This window comes from Paramormyrops kingsleyae, chromosome 14 (genome assembly GCF_048594095.1).
Source record: "Paramormyrops kingsleyae isolate MSU_618 chromosome 14, PKINGS_0.4, whole genome shotgun sequence".
In the NCBI taxonomy this organism is placed as follows: Eukaryota; Metazoa; Chordata; class Actinopteri; order Osteoglossiformes; family Mormyridae; genus Paramormyrops; species Paramormyrops kingsleyae.
The window spans coordinates 25,696,920-25,717,204 of NC_132810.1; the positions used below are offsets into that span (position 1 = coordinate 25,696,920).

Below are 20,285 nucleotides of genomic sequence, written 5' to 3' on the forward strand. Positions count from 1 at the left end.
TGGCTCTGGGTGGTTTCAGCGGTCTAGGATGGTCCGTAATGTAATGTTTGTCCGTCTGTCCCTGTTATGTCATTCCGTGCCCCGCGCTGCCCGTCTGTCCCTGCTCTGTCAGCCCGTGCCCCCCGCTGCCCGTCTGTCCCTGCTCTGTCAGCCCGTGCCCCCCGCTGCCTGTCTGTCCCTGCTCTGTCAGCCCGTGCCCCCCGCTGCCCGTCTGTCCCTGCTCTGTCAGCCCGTGCCCCCCGCTGCCCGTCTGTCCCTGCTCTGTCAGCCCGTGGCCCCCGCTGCCCGTCTGTCCCTGCTCTGTCAGCCCGTGGCCCCCGCTGCCCGTCTGTCCCTGCTCTGTCAGCCCGTGGCCCCCGCTGCCCGTCTGTCCCTGCTCTGTCAGCCCGTGGCCCCCGCTGCCCGTCTGTCCCTGCTCTGTCAGCCCGTGGCCCCCGCTGCCCGTCTGTCCCTGCTCTGTCAGCCCGTGGCCCCCGCTGCCCGTCTGTCCCTGCTCTGTCAGCCCGTGGCCCCCGCTGCCCGTCTGTCCCTGCTCTGTCAGCCCGTGGCCCCCGCTGCCCGTCTGTCCCTGCTCTGTCAGCCCGTGGCCCCCGCTGCCCGTCTGTCCCTGCTCTGTCAGCCCGTGCCCCCCGCTGCCCGTCTGTCCCTGCTCTCTCAGCCCGTGCCCCGCGCTGCCCGTCTGTCCCTGCTCTCTCAGCCCGTGCCCCGCGCTGCCCGTCTGTCCCTGCTCTGTCAGCCCGTGCCCCCGCTGCCCTTCACAAAATGGAGAGCGAAAGCAAATATTTACCAGAGCTTCTAGCAGAGAAGGACAGTCTGGACGCCTCCTTTACTCACGTTACGAACCTTATATCCGCAGGTAAAGGCTGGTTCGCAAGATCCGGCGCGCGGCGAAAGGCGCGCTCCGCTCGACCCGCCGTGCCCTCCACCTCTTAGTTCGGCTTTTGGCTCCTCGGATTACACGATTAGTCACTTCTATGCGTCTTGTTTAGCCCACTTGTTAGCTGCGTTTTCTCTGGCTGTCGGTCGGAGTCCGCGGGCCTGGTCATCCCCCAGGGCGCTGTGCTCCGAACCATGGCATTAATGACCTGAAATACTCTGTAGCATCTCGGGTTGGCTTCACCACATTTACGCAGCTGCTCCTCCTGCAGGAAGAGGAGGAACCTCAAGCGAGTGCCAGTCCATGCCCCGCGCTGCCCGCCTGTCCCTGCTCTCTCAGCCCGTGCCCCCGCTGCCCGTCTGTCCCTGCTCTGTCAGCCCGTGCCCCCTGCTGCCCGTCTGTCCCTGCTCTGTCAGCATGTATTCACAGCATTTGCTCAGTCCAGCATCGTTGAGGTTGACTTTTTGGTGCTGTGCTTGACATGCGGACTGCATCCTTCTATAAGATCCAAACCCACTAGTCGTGTCATTCAAAATGGGCGTCCCTCAGTTACTGGCACAATCTTCCTATCCTGAGATGGAAAACCAGCCCTTGGGGCTTCTGATTGTAGGTCACTGGCGCAGTCATTTCACCCGCAGGCTCAAGGGCTGCTGGCGCTGCTCAAGCGCAGCCATCTCCTCTCCCGGGCTGGCTGATGTGTACTCATACTGGCAGCTGTTTCTTGGCGTGTCGTAAGGCAGAATGGAATTACTGAAGACCCATACACACAAACAATGGATTTTTCTCTTTTTTAATCAGAGATAGACAGGATTCAGAAAGGTGAGTCAAAGCAAGGGGACAATGCCTACCTGGACCTGTTTGCCACCAAGAACGTGAAGCTGAAGGAGCGAGTCCTCATTCCAGTCAAGCAGCATCCAAAGGTGAGGGCACGCAGCCCGTGGTAATGGAGCTGGCTGAGCAGCCAGCCTGGGACTCCAGGGGTGATGGGGGCAAAGCCGGTCTGGGGTGGTGTGAGGGGGTGGGCCTGTGATTTTCAGGGGCAACAGGAGCAGCACCTGATGCAGACACTCTACCCTCAGTTTAACTTCGTGGGGAAGATCCTCGGTCCTCAGGGAAATACCATTAAGCGCCTGCAGGAGGAGACGGGGGCCAAGATCTCCATCCTGGGGAAGGGCTCCATGCGGGATAAATCCAAGGTGAGCCTTCCCTCTCCTGGCCAGTTGTCTGTCACCATGGCACTCGCTTGAGGTTGTTCCTCTTCCTGCAGGAGGAGCAGCTGCGTAAATGTGGTGAAGCCAAGTACGCACACCTCTCCATGGAGCTCCATGTGTTCGTCGAGGTGTCTGCGCCTGTACCTGAGGCCTACCTTCGCATGGCCCGTGCCTTGGAGCAGGTCAAGAAGTTCCTCGTACCCGTGAGTAGCTCCGCCCCTATCCCCCAGCATTCTGGAACGGGGCATTTTAGTCCCGTTTGCTTTTTTCTGTCTCTTAAGCAGGACACAAAGGGTGATCCTTGCCAGGAGCAGTTGGTTCAAAGGGGCTTCCTGAATGGGGCTCAGGAGCCTGTGACTAGGGTTCGAGGGACCCCCTTTGTCCGTGGCAGAGGACCCCTTTTGCCGTTAGCCAGGTGAGGCCCCCCGATTGAGCTCCGCCTGAAAGAGAAGGTTGCCATGGTGACTGACCAGCTGTGGTCTGCTCTTCTCCCAGGGGCCGCGGTTTGCCTGCTCGCAGTGTAGCCCAACGCGGGGGCGCATCTAGAGGACCAGCAGCCAGAGGGGCGGTGGCTGCAAGAAGTCGGCCTCTGGGGCCAACCCAGCGGATGCTGCCCCTTCCCGTGCACACGGGCCCCCCAGAGCTGGAGGCTTACGAGGGCTATGTGAGTTTGCCGTGGCCTAGCTGATATCCATCACCGGCAACACCGCAGACTGTTGGGGCCTGAGCAACGGCGCCACATGCTGCCTGGGTGTGGTCGGGCTTTTTGGCTGCGTTTCGGTTTTCCTCTGCTTGCTCCCTAATTCCATGTTGTGTCCTTGTCTGTGTTTAACTCTCAGCTGCTCCTTGCCTTAATGCCTGTGATGTTGCTTGCAGGCCTATGAGGAGAGCTATGCAGAGCCCACCTATGACAGCTATGACCACTACTACAGCCAGTCGGCTCCGGGGTAAATGTGCTCTGCTACCTTGTTTCTACACTCTGAAGAGTTTGATTGGCTCCATATGGTTATGATGGGTACTGATTGAACCGGGGGGTTATGAGCCCATGGCGTTTCAGGTTGCCTGACAGGCCTGGTCTCTGTCTGTTGCCAGGGAAACAGAGTACTTTGATTATGGTCACGGAGAGACACAGGAGCCATATCAGACTTACGGTAAGATGGCCCCGTGCCCGTGACTGGCCCCGTGCCCGTGAGCTTTCCTCAGTTGTAACTCTGGCAATGTCTGTGCCCCCCAAAACCCCCAGATCTGTCTGCAGCCCAGGACGACTGGAACGGGACGTGGGCGGCGGTGCCCCCTGGCACAACAGGCCCAGCACGTCCTGCCAAGGGCTCCTACAGGGATCATCCGTATGGCCGATACTGACACACCACGTCGCCCTGGCAACCGCACCCCACCACAGCTCTTGCTTTTATCAGCCGCTTCAAAGTAATTGTCCATGCCCCCCCCCCCCCATGCTGGAGACTTTTAATTTAATTTAATTAATTATGTGTCAATCCTTCTAATTTGTAGTTAGCCAGCATTTAAAAATGTACTCCATTCGTTGCTATTTATTCAGTCTGAGTAAAAAAGTAATTAGTGGTTGGTTAAACATTTAATCTTTGAAAAACAAAAATCTTCACTGTGTAGTTCAGCATACTGTTAAATAAAATGTTGCTTTACAAAAATTATTTACTAAAAGTTACAGATTCCCACTTATGCTGCATCTTAAAATTTCAAAAGTAAATGTTAATTTCGTATATAATAGACAAATCAAACTGACTGGGAAAGAACTATGTGGGGGGAATTTAGTCTTAAACACTTCTACTGCTGGTATAAAAAAGTCTCTTCGTAAGTTTTGCTTTATGTTGAAGTTTTTAAGTTTAGCCCTGTAGAGGCTGGAGACGTGGTGCCCCGAAAGGGGCCTGGAAGCCGCCTCTCTCTGCTCGGACTCTGTTTGGCCCAGGCGGCTCATGCCGTCTTACAGCTCTGCAGAGGTTTGCGACTGTCCCTCTCGATAATGACGTTTCTGCAGCTTGGTGCCAGGCTCTGTACAAACACCCCATGTACTCTCTCCACAAAGCAGAGCCCTGCCTCTGTAAACCTGTCTAAATAAGGCACTAAACCTGTCCCAAAATGTTTTGCAGCCGCTTGTCAATAAAGCCTAGTTTTTTTTCTATCAAACTAAACTTGGTACGTTTCTGTCTGTTACCATAAAATAACCAAAAAATGGCTTTTTCAAATTTAAATAATTTACCTTCAGCAGCTTCTCAAGAAGGTCAAACAGCCAATATCGAGTTTAAACATTTATATGTAGTTTAAAGACTTAGTATATAAAGGAAGACAAACCAACTCCAAAATGAGTAGTGAGACTTTTGCATAAGATCATCCTCAGCACATTTAAACATACGTTTCCCATCCTCTCTAAAGAAATCATCTGGGGGTCACAGCCTCTCTGGTAACCCTGTGTGCTTGAGTACGAGCCACGGTGAAGGTGATGGTGTTTTCATTTCATGAGCAGTTCTGTCATTCTGAAACCACGATCCCGAACAGCATTCAGTTCAGCCTCCTACCCTCTACACTGTCATGTTGGCTGGTTTTGGTACAATGAAGAAAGGAGCCTTTTTAAGCCCAAGTCTGTCACTCACTGTATCATTAATACTGACTGTATGTGATCAGTGACTTCAAAAATACTGAAGTAAAAGTGAATTACTGTTATCTGTCTCCAAAATAAACAACTGCTAATATTTTTACATATTTACCTCAGAACATGATGGAAAGCCATATTGAGGGATAAAAAAAACTGCTTTACCTCATTGATTTTGAGAGTTACATGTTGCCTTCACGTTTGGGGGATGTTAAACGGGCCTGGAGTTGAATCTCCTTCCTGCCTCCGCTGGTGTTGGTTTAGAGTTGCTTTTACCTCGTCTGTTTCTTGCAGGAGTTCTGTAAGGTGAGAGAGTCCCACTGGACCACAGCTGTTCCCGAGGAGAGATCTGCGCTCTCCCTCTCTGGTAGGTTGGTGGCACTGAAGGACAGTGCCCAGAGTTAGAGGTGCCTCTCTAAGGCCACTCGTGTTTTTGGGGGTGGTGGGGGTCAGACTGCCATCCCCCAGGGAGACTGTGGTAGAAGAGAGGGCCCAGGGCCGGCCTCCAGTGGCTCCATGGTGAACTGGCCCACAGATTGTTCTGCATGTCTGCAGTGAGCTGTGCTATGCAGGCCGATTGGCTCATACCATGTGCTGACCCCTTACTGGCAGGACACAGGCTGGCATGATGTCATGGAACTGAGCGGCTCAGAGGGTGGAAGATGTCCAGACACGTCATGGATAGAGGCATAAAGGAAGCAGTCGCACCCAGCTCTGGTAAGTCTGGGTGACCGGGTTCCAAGTGGCCGCTGTGCAGGACTGGTGCTGCTCACCAGCTCGGCTGAATTCTGACCGTCATGACTAGGGATGGGAATTAATAGGTTTTTATCAAAACTGATGCTATTATCAATTCTACTTATCAGTCCGATTCACCATTGGAAAATAAAAGCTTACATAGGTTTTCAGGGTTAATGTAGCAGTTTTATCTGTCTGAACAGTGTAGATTGTCTGGCTAACATTTTAACATATTAAAATAAATCGCAGAGCTGCTTTGTTAAACAGGATGCAACCTGGAAAATAAATATAAAACGGACTGATAACTTATTTTTCTAAAGAATAATTTTGACTTAAAATACTGTTCTTCATTATCTGAATAATGTTAGCTGTGACCTACCTGCTTCTCTTCCTCTCGACCGATCGCACCTTGACGTTTAAATGCCGACCCAGCCGACTGTGAGGCCTGTGGTTCCAGGGGATGCTTTCAGGTGGAACTGGTTCTCTATTCGCACCCATAGGTGTGACACACTAAGACTGCATAAGAGCTGAAGCACTACTGATTTGGGGGGGGGCTTTCATTTGGGGCCATCTGGCTCAGCCGTGTGACAGGGGTCTCCTGGGTGTTTGTGGGCCATTTTCAGGCTGCTTGTCAGCCGGTATACTCTGTTTTTCGTCATTGAGTATTTTCACTAATGGAAAAATTTGAGGGCCAACCATCGTCATAGACATACAGTCATATACGACAGCACTATTGCAGTCAACGACGGACACGTGCTTTACATGTCAGTGTTTATTTTAGGTTTTATGTGTTATTTGGTGATTTGGTAAGTTATTTTTTGGGTCTAGGAACACTCAAAAAATTTCCCATATAGATTAATGTTAATTATTTATTCACTTTACTTGATTTTGGCTTAGGAAAGGTTTCACGGGAACGCTCCACTTTCGGATAGCCGGGGAGACCAGTATTCCAACATGGTGAATATGGAGGATCCACTTTCAGTGGCACTTTCCCTGTTACTGACCTGTATGCAGATAAATAAACCGTGTAACTGCTGCATGTCTTCAAAGAGCAGCTTGTTTACCCCTCACTGTTGATGCACATACGCTAACAGCTAAATCATAAACGTTTTCGCTTGTTTCAGTGTGGATGTAAGTACTTTCATAAACAATGTTATGGATACAAATTATTTACAATAAAAATTTTAGAATGTAGCCTAAGTAATTCACGCCCCTGTCCAATTGCTGGTGAGTGTGTGTATATTAATTAGCTATTGTCTAGTCTTGTCTCATGTGCATGCCCTTATTGTGTAGCTGGCTTTGGCCATTGCATCGGCAGGCTTTATCGATACATACCATTGCAAAATGTCACAGCAGCCAAGTGTCTTAAGTTTCTTAAAAAAGCCCAATAATTGTGACCTCACAGTTGGTGTCTCTGTTCATCATATCAATCCACGTGCTTATAAATGTCTAATCTATAAGCTTGTTCTGTATATTTTAAAAATTGAATGAACAAAAAAAATGAATTTTTGGTGGCCTTATTAATATATCGATGAGCTCTGCTCTGATTGGCTGGATTACAGTGAGGCACTGCAATTGCTCAGACACAACTAACATCATCTTTGGAGTCAAACAAAATGACTTCGGTCAGCAATGGATCGCATGTATGGCAGTGGTCCCTTAAGATGATAATGGAGCTGAAAAATTCCTGTTGCCTAGTGATGGCATAGCATGACACATTACTCATTTGTGGTGAAGCTGGTCATGTAACAGTATAGCACATACCCTTATGTACAGTACATATTACTTAGTAATGATTACTGTACTGTACTTTATTTTAGACTGTAAAATAAAGTCACACGTAGCTACAATACTACCACATCAGTCTAGGCAAACGTTCATATAGTCATAACCTTGTTTATAGCATTGTAACAACAACACTATTTTGCATCTCAGTGAACAAATGATTTTATGCTGTTTCATCATGCAAGTTTTACAGAGAACTCCACCCAGCAAGCTGAGCAGTTCATAATGTGTTTATAATGAATCTGAACTTGGGGTTTCATATTTTTTGACTTTAGTATCAATTTGTTTAGCTAAACAAAAGCAGGTTCCAGGCATCACAGAAGACTCTGCTCAATGTCAGTATCTCAGATTGGTAATAGTGTTTGTTATCCCCCTGTTCTCCTAGGGCTACGTTGTGGAAGATAATCATCCTCCACTTCATCTATGAACAATTTGGCAGACAAAGATAATACCTGGAAGTTGTCTCAGAAGATAAGGTCTCTCTTTGCGGAGTATAACCATCCCAAAAAAGGTGAACAAAACAAATGGACAGCTTATATACTTTAACACTATAGGCTTATGGACACCGGACAGCTTATATACTGTAAAACTATTGGCCTAGGGACACCGGACAGCTTATATACTGTAAAACTATAGGCCTAGGGACACCGGACAGCTTATATACTGTAAAACTATAGGCCTAGGGACACCGGACAGCTTATATACTGTAAAACTATTGGCCTAGGGACACCGGACAGCTTATATACTGTAAAACTAATGGCCTAGGGACACCGGACAGCTTATATACTGTAAAACTATTGGCCTAGGGACACCGGACAGCTTATATACTGTAAAACTATTGGCCTAGGGACACCGGACAGCTTATATACTGTAAAACTATAGGCCGAGGGACACCGGACAGCTTATATACTTTAAAACTATACTAAGAACTACTCCAATCTCCCCAGTCGCCAAAGACACTGCTGACACATGAATGACTAATACAATCAGCCTGAAACACACCCATTATATTCATATTCCAGAATTGTCGTTTCCTTAAATGAAATACAATCAGCTAATATAAGTATTAAAGCAGCTTCAGCTTGCCCTGTGTAAAGAGGCTTCTCTCTCCTGGCAAAGTCGCAGGTATGAGCAAACACCTTCTGCACCAGCAGCTTCAGCACAGCACAAGGGCTGTATGTGCAGACATTGATCTTCTTGCCTAAGGCCTAAAATGTAAGTGAATGCCTCTAAGCCCCCACCTAGGCTACCGCACCCTTATTTCCCTCAGAAATCGTTCCACAGCGTTTCCCAGAAGCATCGAACCATGAAACTGAACGGTTCCAGCCATATAAGCTGCCACTGGGGGCTTTGGGAAACGCACCCCTGTACCACCTCAGCCTAATGGTGATAAATAACCTCACGTCACAGACATTAGCCTTCAGTAACATTAGAATGTCAGAATGGTTCTTTGGATAAATATACACCGCAGACATAACATTAAGACCCCTGCCTAATATTGTGTAGGTCCCACTCCTGCCACCCAAACATCCCTGACCCATCCAGGCATGGTCTCCACGAGACACTAAGGGTTAATGTATCTGGCAGGAAGAGGTTAGCAGCAGATCCTGTAACTCCTGTAAGTGGTGAGATTGGACTTCTTTGTCCAGAACATCCCACAGATGGACGATTGAACTGAGATCTGGAGAGTTCGAAGGCCTAATTATTAGGGTTTTACCTTTGTGAAGCACTTTGAATTGCCTTGCGTCTGAATTGTACTATATAACTAAACTTGCCTTGTCAAGTCAACACCCTAAACCGGAATACCGTTGCCATGAAGGGGTGTACTTGGTCTGCCACAATGTTTAGGTAGGCGGTACGTGTCAAAGTGACATCCACATGAAGGTCAGGACCCAAGGTTTCCCAGCAGACCATTGCCCAGAGCATCACACTACTTCCACTGGCTTGCCATAGTGTGTCCTGGTGCCATCTCTTCCATCTTCTTCCATCTCTTCCCAGCTTGTTCCCTGGGACTCGGTACGCCAGGGTGACCTCCACCTGAGGCGGGGCCCAGGGGACCAGCTCGGGCCTCGCAGTGTCCGAGTGTGGCGTCCGCCCGATGGGGATATGGAACAACCCTATGACAGCAATCATGATGTTCTTTTGATCTTTTGCTGTCTAGCTGTGTATCTGCAGGTGTCTGTGTGAAGAGCCGGACTGGTCAGTGAAGCTCAGCTCTGATTTTATCCAAACCTATGTACAAATGGGCATCAGAGAGCAGAATCTGCCCGGCCCATTGGAGCAACTAGGGATAACGATCTTCCTCATGGGCTTGGTGATGATATAATTATTTTGCAATCCATGGTATTTTGCACCGACACACCAAAATTAAATGTAGTATTGTGTGATGACCTTTTCTGTTTTTTTTTGGGCAGTGGATTAATCCGGTGTCTAGTTACCCTCTCAAACTCACTGCAACCGCCCCCGTCCACCAGTACAACTTATTGTTGTTTTTTTTTAGTTATTTGCTATGTAGTTATTCCTTAGGTGAATTTCATAGACGTTGGTGATTTAACTTCTGTCTTGCTACCTGACGATGCCGAGGTCCCTTTAAAAGCGCGCGCTCCCGACGGGCGTTCCCGTCTCTACACCGCAGCATATTTTGTCTCCGCGTGCGCTGTGGGAGGCGCGCTCTTCACCTGGAATAGCCCATCGCCTAAATAGCCGCTTCTGGAAGCGTGGCGCCGCCGGAGGGATCCCTGTGGTAGGCTGCCCTCCGTGCGACACCGCGCTGTCGGCTTCTTTTTGCGTTATTGTCCGAGAGACGCTTCGCATCGGACGTCAGGCGGCCGTGTCGCCGCTTTATCGTTACAATAAAACTGCTCCTGTCGGTCGGAGGCTGTCCGGACCCTGGCGTCGTTGCACGACGGGTGTTTGTTAGCGTCTCTGAGTAGGGCCAGTTAGCTTCCCGGGGTAATGTTAGCTAGCTTCCTGAGGTAGTGCTAGCTAGCTTCCCAGGGTAGTGGTAGTGCTAGCTAGCTTCCTTGTTATTGCTAACTAGCTTTCCAGAGTAGTGGTAGTGCTAGCTAGCTTCCCAAGGTAATCTTAACTAGCTTCCCTGGGTAGTGGTAGTGCTAGCTAGCTTCACTGGGTAATGCAGTCTAGCTTCCCACTGTAGTGCCAGTTAGCCAGTCCCTGTGTAGTTCAGCTCTGAGATCTCCGACAGGGCGGGAAGGGCTCGGTACTGAGCGGCGCTGACCCGCGGATCTCGGGCCGAACCGAGCCAATGACATGGCGCTCTGACGGGGCCTGATCTCTGTCGCCCGGCCAGGTGGTGGAGCAGCTAACCTGCACTTGCAGCTTGACGGACGCGCCGGCACCTGGCATGGCGGGCGGACGCAGAGGGGGCAACCGCACCTCGTACTGCCGCTCGCCTCTGGGAGGCGAGTCCGGCTCCGTGGGCAACGGCGGCCACTCCAGCAGCTCGCCAATGACGGGTGTGCGGTCGCGGACCAGGTGAGAGGGGATGCCGGCCGCTTCGCAGCCTTTGTCAGTCTCCGGTGGTGCCTGTCGGGCCCCCCAGCCTGCCCAGATGCCTGCCCGTGACATCCTCGCTGACCACCACAGTGGACGGTGTCAGGTGGCTTTGATTTACGCGGTATCAGGTATCGAGCTCCTTTTGGACATGCGGGTTTTGTGCTTAGGAGCAGCTCTGGCACTGGCATGAGCAGTCCCCCATTGGCGGCCCAGACCGTGGTGCCTCTCAAGCACTATAAGATTCCAGATCTATCAATGGAGCGCCACCTGCTGTTTGAACTGCACCTGCTCCTGTGCCACCTGATCGCCCTCTTCGTCCACTACATCAATATCTACCGGACGGTGTGGTGGTATCCGCCCTCACACCCACCCTCACACACCTCTCTGGTGAGTACTGTGCTGCCGGGCCGCAGAGAGTGTGTGTGTGTGTGTGTGTGTGTGTGTGTGGGGGCCAATCTGGACTGTGTGACCAACAATTGCCTGCTGCTCTTCAGAACTTCCATCTCATCGATTACAACATGCTGGTCTTCACTGTCATCGTGCTGGCGCGTCGCCTCATTGCTGCTGTGGTGAAAGAGGTCAGTGTTTGAGGAGGCTCTGTGGCCGATGAGTTCTGTGACACGTAAGGAAAGTGTGACCTTAACCTCCCCTCCCCCACCAGGCCTCTCAGAGCGGCAAGTTATCCTTCCCCCACTCCGTGGTGCTGGTGATGGGCCGCTTCGCCGTTCTCACGCTCACGGGCTGGAGTCTCTGCCGCTGCTTCATCCATCTTTTCAGGACGTATTCCGCCCTAAGCTTGCTCTTCCTCTGCTACCCGTAAGTGGGGCTCTTCCGGGGCGATTCCTGTTTAACACCAGCAGCTGGGCAATGTCAGCTTTAGCTGTAGAGGTGAGGGATGGGCCACAGTTTCAGAATGGCTGCAGCTCCTATGTGCAAATGGCTGGTCTTGCACTGAACTCTGAAGTGTAAGTGCAGCACTGTAATGTGTGAGTGTGCGAAGGAGCCCTTGGGGTTTGGCTGCTGTGGGCTGCGGGCCCTGGCTGACTCTGCGCCCGATGCCCCTCTTCTCGGCAGCTTTGGCATGTACATCCCCTTCTTCCGGCTGAGCTGCGACATGCGCCGAGGCGGCGGCTCGCTGTCATCGGGCACCAGCGTTGGGGGGCGAGACTACCTGAGCATCCTGAAAGACACCTGGAAGCAGCACACGAGCCAGCTGTACGGGGTGCAGGCCACGCCCACGCACGCCTGCTGCCTGTCCCCAGACCTGGTCCGGAAGGAGGTCGAGTACCTTAAGATGGACTTCAACTGGAGGATGAAGGACGTGCTGCTCAGCTCCATGCTGAGCGCCTACTATGTGGCCTTTGTGCCCGTCTGGTTTCTTAAGGTATGTAGCCCCCCCAAACCGGTCCTGTTCCTCGAGGTGCATGGGCAGGGCTCACTGAGAGGGGTGGCTGTGTGACCCGTCCTCTATCCTGCCCCACAGAGCACGCAGTATGTGGACAAGCGCTGGTCCTGTGAGCTGTTCCTTCTGGTGGCCATCAGCACATCCGTCATCCTCATGCGACACCTGCTGCCCCCCCGCTACTGCGACCTACTGCACAAGGCGGCTGCCCACCTGGGCTGCTGGCAGAGGGTGGACCCCGCACTCTGCTCCAACGTCCTGCAGCACGTGTAGGTAGTGCAGCCTGCTTGCACACCGTTATACTGCAGTCAGCCTTGTATTCTGATGGTCAGGATGGTCCCCCCCCCCTGCTGTCTTCTCCTGCTGAGCCTCCTGTGGTCTCCTTTGTGTGCTCCTACCCACATGCTCCCTTTTGTCATTCCTAAGAGTCCCTCCCTACCTCTCTGTCCCCCCCCTGCAGGTGGACAGAGGAATACATGTGGCCACAGGGTGTGCTGGTGAAACACAACAAGAACGTGTACAAGGCCATGGGCCACTACAATGTGGCTGTGCCTTCAGACGTCTCACACTACCGCTTCTATGTGAGTGCTGCCAGGGCGGGGGAGGGAGGGGGCTCGCCTGATCGGGTGCGGGGGAGGGGGGCTCCCCTGATCGGGGGGGGGGGGGGGGGGGGGGGCTGACGCCTGTTTGCCTCCTAAACCATGCACACTTCAGTCCAGCAGTGTAACCTGTAACATGCTTGGCTGTAGCTTCTCCTACCTGAGTTTTTTTTTTTAGGCTGAAGGCAGTTAAGTCTCTCGCTTATTCTTTTCCTTCTGCAGTTTTTCTTCAACAAGCCTCTGAGGATTTTGAACATCCTCATCATCCTGGAGGGGGCCATGATCTTCTACCAGCTGTACTCCCTGATCTGCTCAGAGAAATGGCACCAGACCATATCACTGGCACTGATTCTCTTTAGTAACTACTATGCGTTCTTCAAGCTGCTGAGGGACAGAATCGTCCTTGGCAAAGCTTACTCCTACTCACACAGCTCTGCGGATCCCAAGGCCACTTAAGCTGCTCCACTCTGCCTTGGCCAGCCAGTTGGCATAGGAGCTTTGTCGTCATTTTTTTTTACACTTGCATTTTTGTGTTTTTGTTTTGGATCTTATAAAGAATCATATTTTTGTATTCTTTAATGTTGTCCTCCTTTTCTCCTTGTCACTAATTCTGGTGGTTTGACCTCAGCTTAGTCAGTCTGACTCACTGAACAAGAGGGGATATTGAGCAAATGTTTCATGTTGCAGTACTTAACACAACACCCCAGTCGTGTATGAAATGTAAGTACCATTCTTATTAACCTAAATATTTTTGCCAAAGCCCCCTAATGTGACGGTCGTGCATTTACTCGGAAAACACGTAAGCATTTGAATACGTATTACCGGTAGTGGGTAATGGATGCAAAGGTTATGAGATACAGGGTAGAAATTTCTGTTTAAATTACTAAACAAGAGTCAGAAGGGTGAGTATTCTAACTTCCTGGTTATAAGGCTTAAAGTAAGTGCAAAAGCAACGAAATGTAAATATATGGAAGGTGTTGTAGTGCGCGTTTTGATCCTTTGCCATTTAAAAGAGCATTTGGCGACTCGGGAGAAACACCTTGAATGGCGACGACATGAAGTTTGATCTCTTTCGGCTGCCGTTGTTTTGCGTTGTATCGCTTCCGGGGTTGACGTCTTCCTGAAGGGAGAAGGTCGTCACGGGGTAGTGCGCGCGGCGTTACAAAACACAAGTTTGCAATATACAGCGGTGCGGATGTATTTGTAGCCCACATTTAGATATAAAGCGGTATAATCGCGGTTTGGTTTAGGTCGGGACAAGCTCGGAAGCGGTGCTCTGATTTAAAAGGCTATAAATGGCGGTTATGTTAGGTTTATGATGCGCTCTGGCTCACAAAGGCAGACACCAGACATCCCGGTTTGAGGCTGAGATCCAAGAAATAACAAATATAACAATATGTCCCCGTTTTAACACACTGCCCATGTAAAAAATGTTTTGCTGTCCGACAACATAGCTCAGTCTCCACACCTCCAATTGAAGTCGGAAGATTATATACACTTTGGTTGGAGTCATTAAAATAAATTTTTAACCACTCCATAGATTTCATGTTAGCAAGTTATAGTTTAGGCAAATCGGTTAGGACATCTACTTTGTGTATGACGCAGGTCTTTTCCCCAACAATTGTTTATGAACAGATTATTTCCCTGTTAATTGATTACATCACAATTCCAGTGGTTCAGAAACTTGCATACACTTTGTAAGTATTTGGTAGCATTGCCTTTAAACAATATAACTTGAGATAAACAACAACAACAAATTTATTTTTGTATAGCGCATTATCACAACATTACATTGTCCCAAAGCGCTTTACAGCATCCCCACCCAAAGCCCCTAGTGAGTAAGCCATAGGCGACAGTGGCAAGGAAAAACTCCCTAGAAGGAAGAAACCTTGGGAGGGACCAGACTCAAAGGGGGAGCCCATCCTCCAGGGGCCGGCAGGGAGAGTCAAATACAGTTAAATCTGAAACACAAACGGGGAGCAGGGGGGAGATAACAAGCCGGTGCCACCACTCCCTCTAATCGCCAGGCAGCCAGAAGGCAGGGAGCGGGTCATACAAGTAATATGACACAGGCAGAACGGCGAGCTGGATGCACGGTCGTCATTGGTAGTGGCGACGTCACATGTGGCAGGGTGTGCTGGACATCTTGATAGATTGAGGGCTCCAGGCAGCATACATTTTGGGCAGCCTTCTGTACTTACAATAAAGTGCTGGGATTTTGGCCCATTACTCTTGACAGGTAGTGTAACTGCATCAGGTTTGCAGGCCCCTTTATTTCAATAAAACAGGCAGTGTGGACATGTTGGGTAATGCTGCGGATCAGAACAGGTAAGGAGAGATCTGGACTTTGAGTGCCCCCATGTGGCTGCCCTGACACAGTGACTGACAGAATCACAGTCCATTGTGGTGCTGGTAGCATTTTTTTTGTTTATTCAGTATGGTGGATTTGTACATTTTCAGTACAAATTCAGTATGATGGTCTTCTACATTTGAATCGATAATGCGTACTATTTAAAAACTTATTTTTGTAATTATGTTGATTAAATGGGAAAAACAACACCCTCTGCTAATTAATGTTTGAGTTTTAAATAATGTTATAACATTAAGGAAAAGGAAATGTTTTCTTTCTGTATAAGTAATGCTACTGTGCATAATGTCTGTTTAACTTAAATTTCTGTTAGACTATGCTAAATCTTAAAGGGTTAGTTAAGATAAACAAGCTCTGCTCTGATATCAGTCTTGTTCATTGCAATTACTCTGTGTTATTGACACAGTACCTTTAGTGCTACCAGGATTACTGGCTTACTGTTGCTCGGTTCCGATTAGTGTTCATGTGCATTTATTTTTTATACCACTTATAATGTATCAAGTCATGCACTGGTAGCTGAATGGTAAGCTGAAATACAGCCTTGCAGTGCACCTTAAGCGTCCGGTAGGCTGACATGCAGCCCTGCAGTGTACCTTAAGTGTCCGGTAGGCTGACATACAGCCCTGCAATGTACCTTACGTGTCCGGTAGGCTGACATACAGCCTTGTAGTATGCATTTACATGTAACACAAAAGAAGCTCATAAATGAAATACATCTTTATAAATACGCTTGCAAAAAAAACTAATTCTTAGCGGAATATCTTAGTTTAATGTAAGTGAATGTAGGTTGAATTTTTCCAAGAACAATTTTCTGAAAATCGCTAATTCCGTGCGTAGAGACAGAGCAGTATCTCTGTAGTATTTATAGAAAAAGAACCGAGCAGGGATGAGTTTCACAAAACCGTCGAATAATTAAGAACGTATTTATTCAGAGAAAGAGAGAGCATTCAAAGAATTAGGTGATCAGTGGTCATTGTTAACACACCACAGCACAGAGTGCGCAACAACTAAATGTGTCCTATGCATTTAACCCATATGTGACTTTCGTGACATAGCAGGGGGCAGCTAATTCAGCGCCCGGGGAGCAACGCCATACCCTGAACCGGCATTGTTACAAACAAATGCAAAGTCGCAGGTGTGAAACATATGTGCAATGATCGACTGATGACGTAAACGAGTGGTGTCCCGATTCCTAGGTAAAGATTTCAAGCCCTACCCCTTGTGGCTACGAACTGTGAAGTCAACTTCGGAAGGGAGAGCCCTCGAAATCTAGTGGTAGGGCTAAGGGAGGAGAAATGGGATTGGGCCATAGTGGAGGGAGCAGCTACCAGAATCGCTGCTCTGTCTCTTTAAAAACAGCGGCCACTGTCCGGCCCACCGGCCATCAGTGAGCGCCGAGGCGGAGCGGGGCGACACTACCCTATGGACACTACGGGGTCCGAAAGCGGCGCTGGGACAACACACGGCGCTAAAAGACGTAACCGCAAGGGTAAGGACACGGGCACGGGCACCGACACGGACACCGGAGCGCGCACCGCCGCGGCCGCGCGTCCCCCTTCTCGGTAGCGATCGCGAAGCTTTTTGTGCTGCAGAAAAACAAACAGTTTATTGTTAACGCTGCTAACCAGCACGGGCAGCACCGTGTGGTGAGTCGCAGGATCTTACCGACACACGTTTGATTTTTCAGGTATGATATATGTATAATTTTAATGTAATAATAATAACCGCTTAATAAAACACAGCAGACATGTTTATCGATCGATATGTACCATTCAGAGACTGGGGGCGGGTGCTCGACGGGGGAGGTTCACGGTAAATGTTGTCGACTGGAGTTGGGACATGGGGGACTGTGGTTCGGTAAAATTCGAAAAGGGACACTCGGAACTCAGAACAGGGGCACGTCTGTATAAAAGAGACAGGAGCTCAGAGCCCCCCCCCCCCCCAGCCGCTTCTGCTCGTCCCTGCTATGAATATGTGAGCAGCGATGCCCGTCACACTCAGTAACGCTCGATTTTTACTGTTATTTTGTTACTATACATTTTATAGATAAATACGAATGCGCAAAATTTATTAATAAATATGCATATAATGCATTTAATGCAGCATATCCCGGGATCTCTGAGCTGTGCTCACTGAATCTTTTTCGTGGTTCTAACACTTGTTTCATTTCACTGCTCGGACTGCCGTGTAAAAGTTTCGCCCTCAACCGAGGATGGGGTGGGTGCCCGCGCTTGGCCAGAGGAGGGCAGCCTATCCTTCTTTTCCGTGGGGTTGTTAAAAATGCACATGATGTGAGGAGGAGTCCAGTTGGGCAACCTGAAATGCATGTCTGTTACAGAGCTGTGTCTGACTTCCTTTCTGTCCCTTGTTGTTGTTTTCCAGACCAGCAGGAGGCGCCTCTCCTTTCACTCACCACTGTGTGGACAGACTGACTCATGGAAGACAAGCGGAAGAAGAGGAGCCCCAAAGTGTCGCTGCCACAGCCGCCCCCACCCCCCGTCAACCCCCGCAAGCTCTCTGTGCTCCCGGCCAGTAAGAGCACGAGCTTCTCCCTCGGCCTGCCCCAGCCACCCTCCCCCAAGCCCCGGGGCAAGGTCAAGAGATCGGTGGCAGCTTCTGGACAGTCTAAAGAAGGGCTCAGTGCGACTGTCCCCCCCCCAAAGACCACCAGGTAAGCTGAGCTGTCGTGGACAGCCTGGGCCATGCTTACGTTGGGACTTAAATGCTTTGCATGTGAATTTTGTATTTAATGTCGCGTATATCTGCTGTATTTAGTTTTCCATGTACCTCTGCTTGTAAAACCAGTCAGAGGCAGGGGCTTGTGCTGGCAGTAACCCCCCCTCCTTACACTTGACCTCCTGCAGGCAACACAAGGAGAGGCCCAGGGTGCCATTCCCTGCTGGCCCCAGCAGGGCGGCGCAGTCGTCCCCCCTGCAGCACTCGTTCCTCACAGATGTGTCTGATGTGCGCGAGATGGAGGGGGGGCTGCTCAACCTCCTCAACGACTTCCACTCCGGGAAGCTGCAGGCCTTTGGTGAGGGGGGGGATCTTTAATGCTGAGGCCTTTGGGGGAGGGGGAATCTGCAGTGTTCAGACTTTCGGTGTGGGGGGGCGGGTCTCATCCAGGACTGATGAGATCCCGCTGGAGATGTCAGTCAGAGAGAGACAGAAATAAACAGCAAACCTGAGCACCTGAGAGTCTGTCATACTTCATGACCTTTGTCACTTAAGATGGCACCTTCACAGCCCTGAGGGTCTCAACTTAACCGGGACATTAGGAAGGAGCATGTGGCATGTGTGAGTCGTGATGAAGCGGGTGTCTTTGTGGCCTTCTGTAGCCATTCCCGTCTATCTGCCCCCCAGGTAAAGTGTGCTCCTTTGAGCAGCTAGAGCATGTGCGGGAGATGCAGGAGAAGCTAGCCAGACTGCACTTCAGCCTCGACAGTCACGTGGAGGAGCTGTCTGAAGACCAGAGGAAGTCTGTCTCCGATCACAACTTAGAACACCTGCTGTCCAATGTAAGATCTGTGCCCTTAGCCGCCACGTGCTGTTCCTGTAGCTCAACAAGTACAGCATTGTGCTAATAATGCAAAGATTGTGGGTTCGCCTAGTCCCCATAGCAACATGAGTGTCACCATGCTCTGCTGGGGTGCTGAATGGGTAAGTGGTGTTAGCTGGAGGCTGTGTCTGCAGTGTATGCCCAAGCGTTCCCTCAGTGACTTGCTCCTCCTGGTGTTCTGTCCGCAGCTGGAAGAGCTCAGCAACTCCATGTATCCTTGGCAGTGAGAAATGTGAGCTTACATCAGAAGACTCACTAATAACTGTCAAGCCTTGAGTGAGGCTGGTGCATTTTGTTCATCTGTCATAAAGATATGTCTTTCTTGGGTTTGCTATTACTTAACCTTAACATGGACATTTCCAGACAGAAGTTACACTTGGCTGAGAACCAGGACCTGCCCAAGACCTCCAACCCATGAGGAAGCATACAGCTGATGGGAAGGCGCAGTCCCACAAGGAAGACTGTTGGCTATAGACAGTCATGTGACTGTCCAAGTGATGAAGTGACTGCAGCTGTGATTGGCTGCTTTGGGAATGCAGCCAGACACAGGACCAAGCACACATCCTCATGCGATGAGCTCCTTTTCTCTCCAAGTATAGAATTCTGTGTTGTGTAAGTACACAGCTCTGACCTTTACTGTAACATGGTTAAATGTGGAAGTACTTGTAGAAAACTGGGAAAGTCTTCAGCCAGGCGGACTGTACAGCCCAGTGCAGAGAGGAACCCAGGCATCCATTAGCATTGCAGGTGGGGGCCCTGTCCACTAGCATTGCAGGTGGGGGCGCTGTCCACTAGCATTGCAGCAGCACAGCAGGATGGGTGTCAGTGGGCTCCACACAACAGGGCCTGTCAGGAGTCCAGCATCTGCTATACTCCAAAAGCAACGCAGTGGCCGGTGCTCTGAGGCTTCGTTGGCTGGGGGGTGTTGTCATTTCTTTTTCTGCCTCACCTTCTTTTCCCATCTTCCGTCCCTTACTTTGTATCTGCTCCATCCTTCTCTCTTTCCTTCCATCCCACCATTTCTTTGTGGGGCTGCACATACCTTAAGTGGGATCAGCTTTCAGTGCGTGAGCACACATATTGCCATGATGCTGCTAATGTGCCCTAGATCTTTTCTGAGAAACTCTCATGAGATCACTTGAGCGTCTTGAAACGGAAGAGGCTTCTCACACCGGGTCTGCCAGGGCTGCATTAACCACCGAAGCCCCCTTGGTTTTTATTGACAGGAAATAGAAAAGCCGCTTCTGATCAGGTTCATCATCCAGTAGCACAGTAACACATGTTGCATCCATCAAATGCTGTTATTATGCGTTTAGCTGCATCTCAGAGTTCTGCCGCGCAGTGCAGCTCAGCATCTCTGCTGACGGGATTCCGGTTACATTCCTTCCTGGAGGTGAAGTGCCGTTCCTGGGACTTGGGCCTGCTATCTCGTTACCCTGATTTCTCAGCAGTGCTAATGCTGGAAACGAAGCATATTATTAACAAGCTATTTCAAGGAACAAACGACAAACCTCCAGCAACAGCGAGAAAACTAAGTCTTCAGTAATTCCCTTCTGTTCTGACACCTTTTCACAGCAGTGTTCCTACTTTGAGATAGTTGGGGGGGGGGG

The 20,285-nt window shown here is 50.1% G+C and overlaps 3 protein-coding genes across 8 annotated transcripts; all 3 read left to right on the top strand.

The window, feature by feature from the left end:
* Positions 1–678: 678 nt before the first annotated feature.
* On the top strand, positions 679–4,253 carry LOC111833038 (KH domain-containing, RNA-binding, signal transduction-associated protein 1). Its single transcript, XM_072698872.1, has 9 exons — positions 679–856; positions 1,676–1,797; positions 1,957–2,073; positions 2,145–2,291; positions 2,370–2,503; positions 2,584–2,752; positions 2,965–3,035; positions 3,181–3,239; positions 3,332–4,253. The coding sequence occupies exons 1-9, from the start codon at positions 763–765 to the stop codon at positions 3,448–3,450; spliced, it is 1,032 nt and encodes a 343-aa protein (XP_072554973.1). The 5' UTR covers positions 679–762; the 3' UTR covers positions 3,451–4,253.
* tmem39b (transmembrane protein 39B) lies at positions 3,453–13,327 on the top strand. 3 transcript variants are annotated; one of them, XM_023790927.2, is made up of 13 exons: positions 3,453–3,513; positions 5,006–5,078; positions 5,324–5,428; positions 7,617–7,742; positions 8,351–8,446; positions 10,542–10,726; positions 10,915–11,134; positions 11,242–11,325; positions 11,409–11,563; positions 11,822–12,131; positions 12,231–12,418; positions 12,610–12,730; positions 12,971–13,327. In XM_023790927.2, the coding sequence occupies exons 6-13, from the start codon at positions 10,596–10,598 to the stop codon at positions 13,202–13,204; spliced, it is 1,443 nt and encodes a 480-aa protein (XP_023646695.1). In that variant the 5' UTR covers positions 3,453–3,513; positions 5,006–5,078; positions 5,324–5,428; positions 7,617–7,742; positions 8,351–8,446; positions 10,542–10,595; the 3' UTR covers positions 13,205–13,327. The 3 variants fall into 3 exon arrangements, with proteins under 3 accessions (XP_023646695.1, XP_023646698.1, XP_023646696.1); XM_023790930.2 differs by lacking the exon at positions 8,351–8,446; XM_023790928.2 differs by lacking the exons at positions 3,453–3,513; positions 5,006–5,078; positions 5,324–5,428; positions 7,617–7,742; positions 8,351–8,446 and adding an exon at positions 8,461–9,974.
* A 3,000-nt stretch (positions 13,328–16,327) lies between these two features.
* On the top strand, positions 16,328–20,282 carry ccdc28b (coiled-coil domain containing 28B). Of its 4 annotated transcripts, none has more exons than XM_023790938.2 (6): positions 16,328–16,605; positions 17,499–17,787; positions 17,981–18,150; positions 18,480–18,634; positions 18,864–18,886; positions 19,043–20,282. In XM_023790938.2, the coding sequence occupies exons 2-6, from the start codon at positions 17,552–17,554 to the stop codon at positions 19,107–19,109; spliced, it is 651 nt and encodes a 216-aa protein (XP_023646706.1). In that variant the 5' UTR covers positions 16,328–16,605; positions 17,499–17,551; the 3' UTR covers positions 19,110–20,282. The 4 variants fall into 4 exon arrangements, with proteins under 4 accessions (XP_023646706.1, XP_023646708.1, XP_023646707.1 ...); XM_023790940.2 differs by having other exon boundaries at positions 16,337–16,605; positions 19,039–20,282; XM_023790939.2 differs by lacking the exon at positions 16,328–16,605 and adding an exon at positions 16,643–16,803.
* The last annotated feature ends 3 nt before the right edge of the window (positions 20,283–20,285 follow it).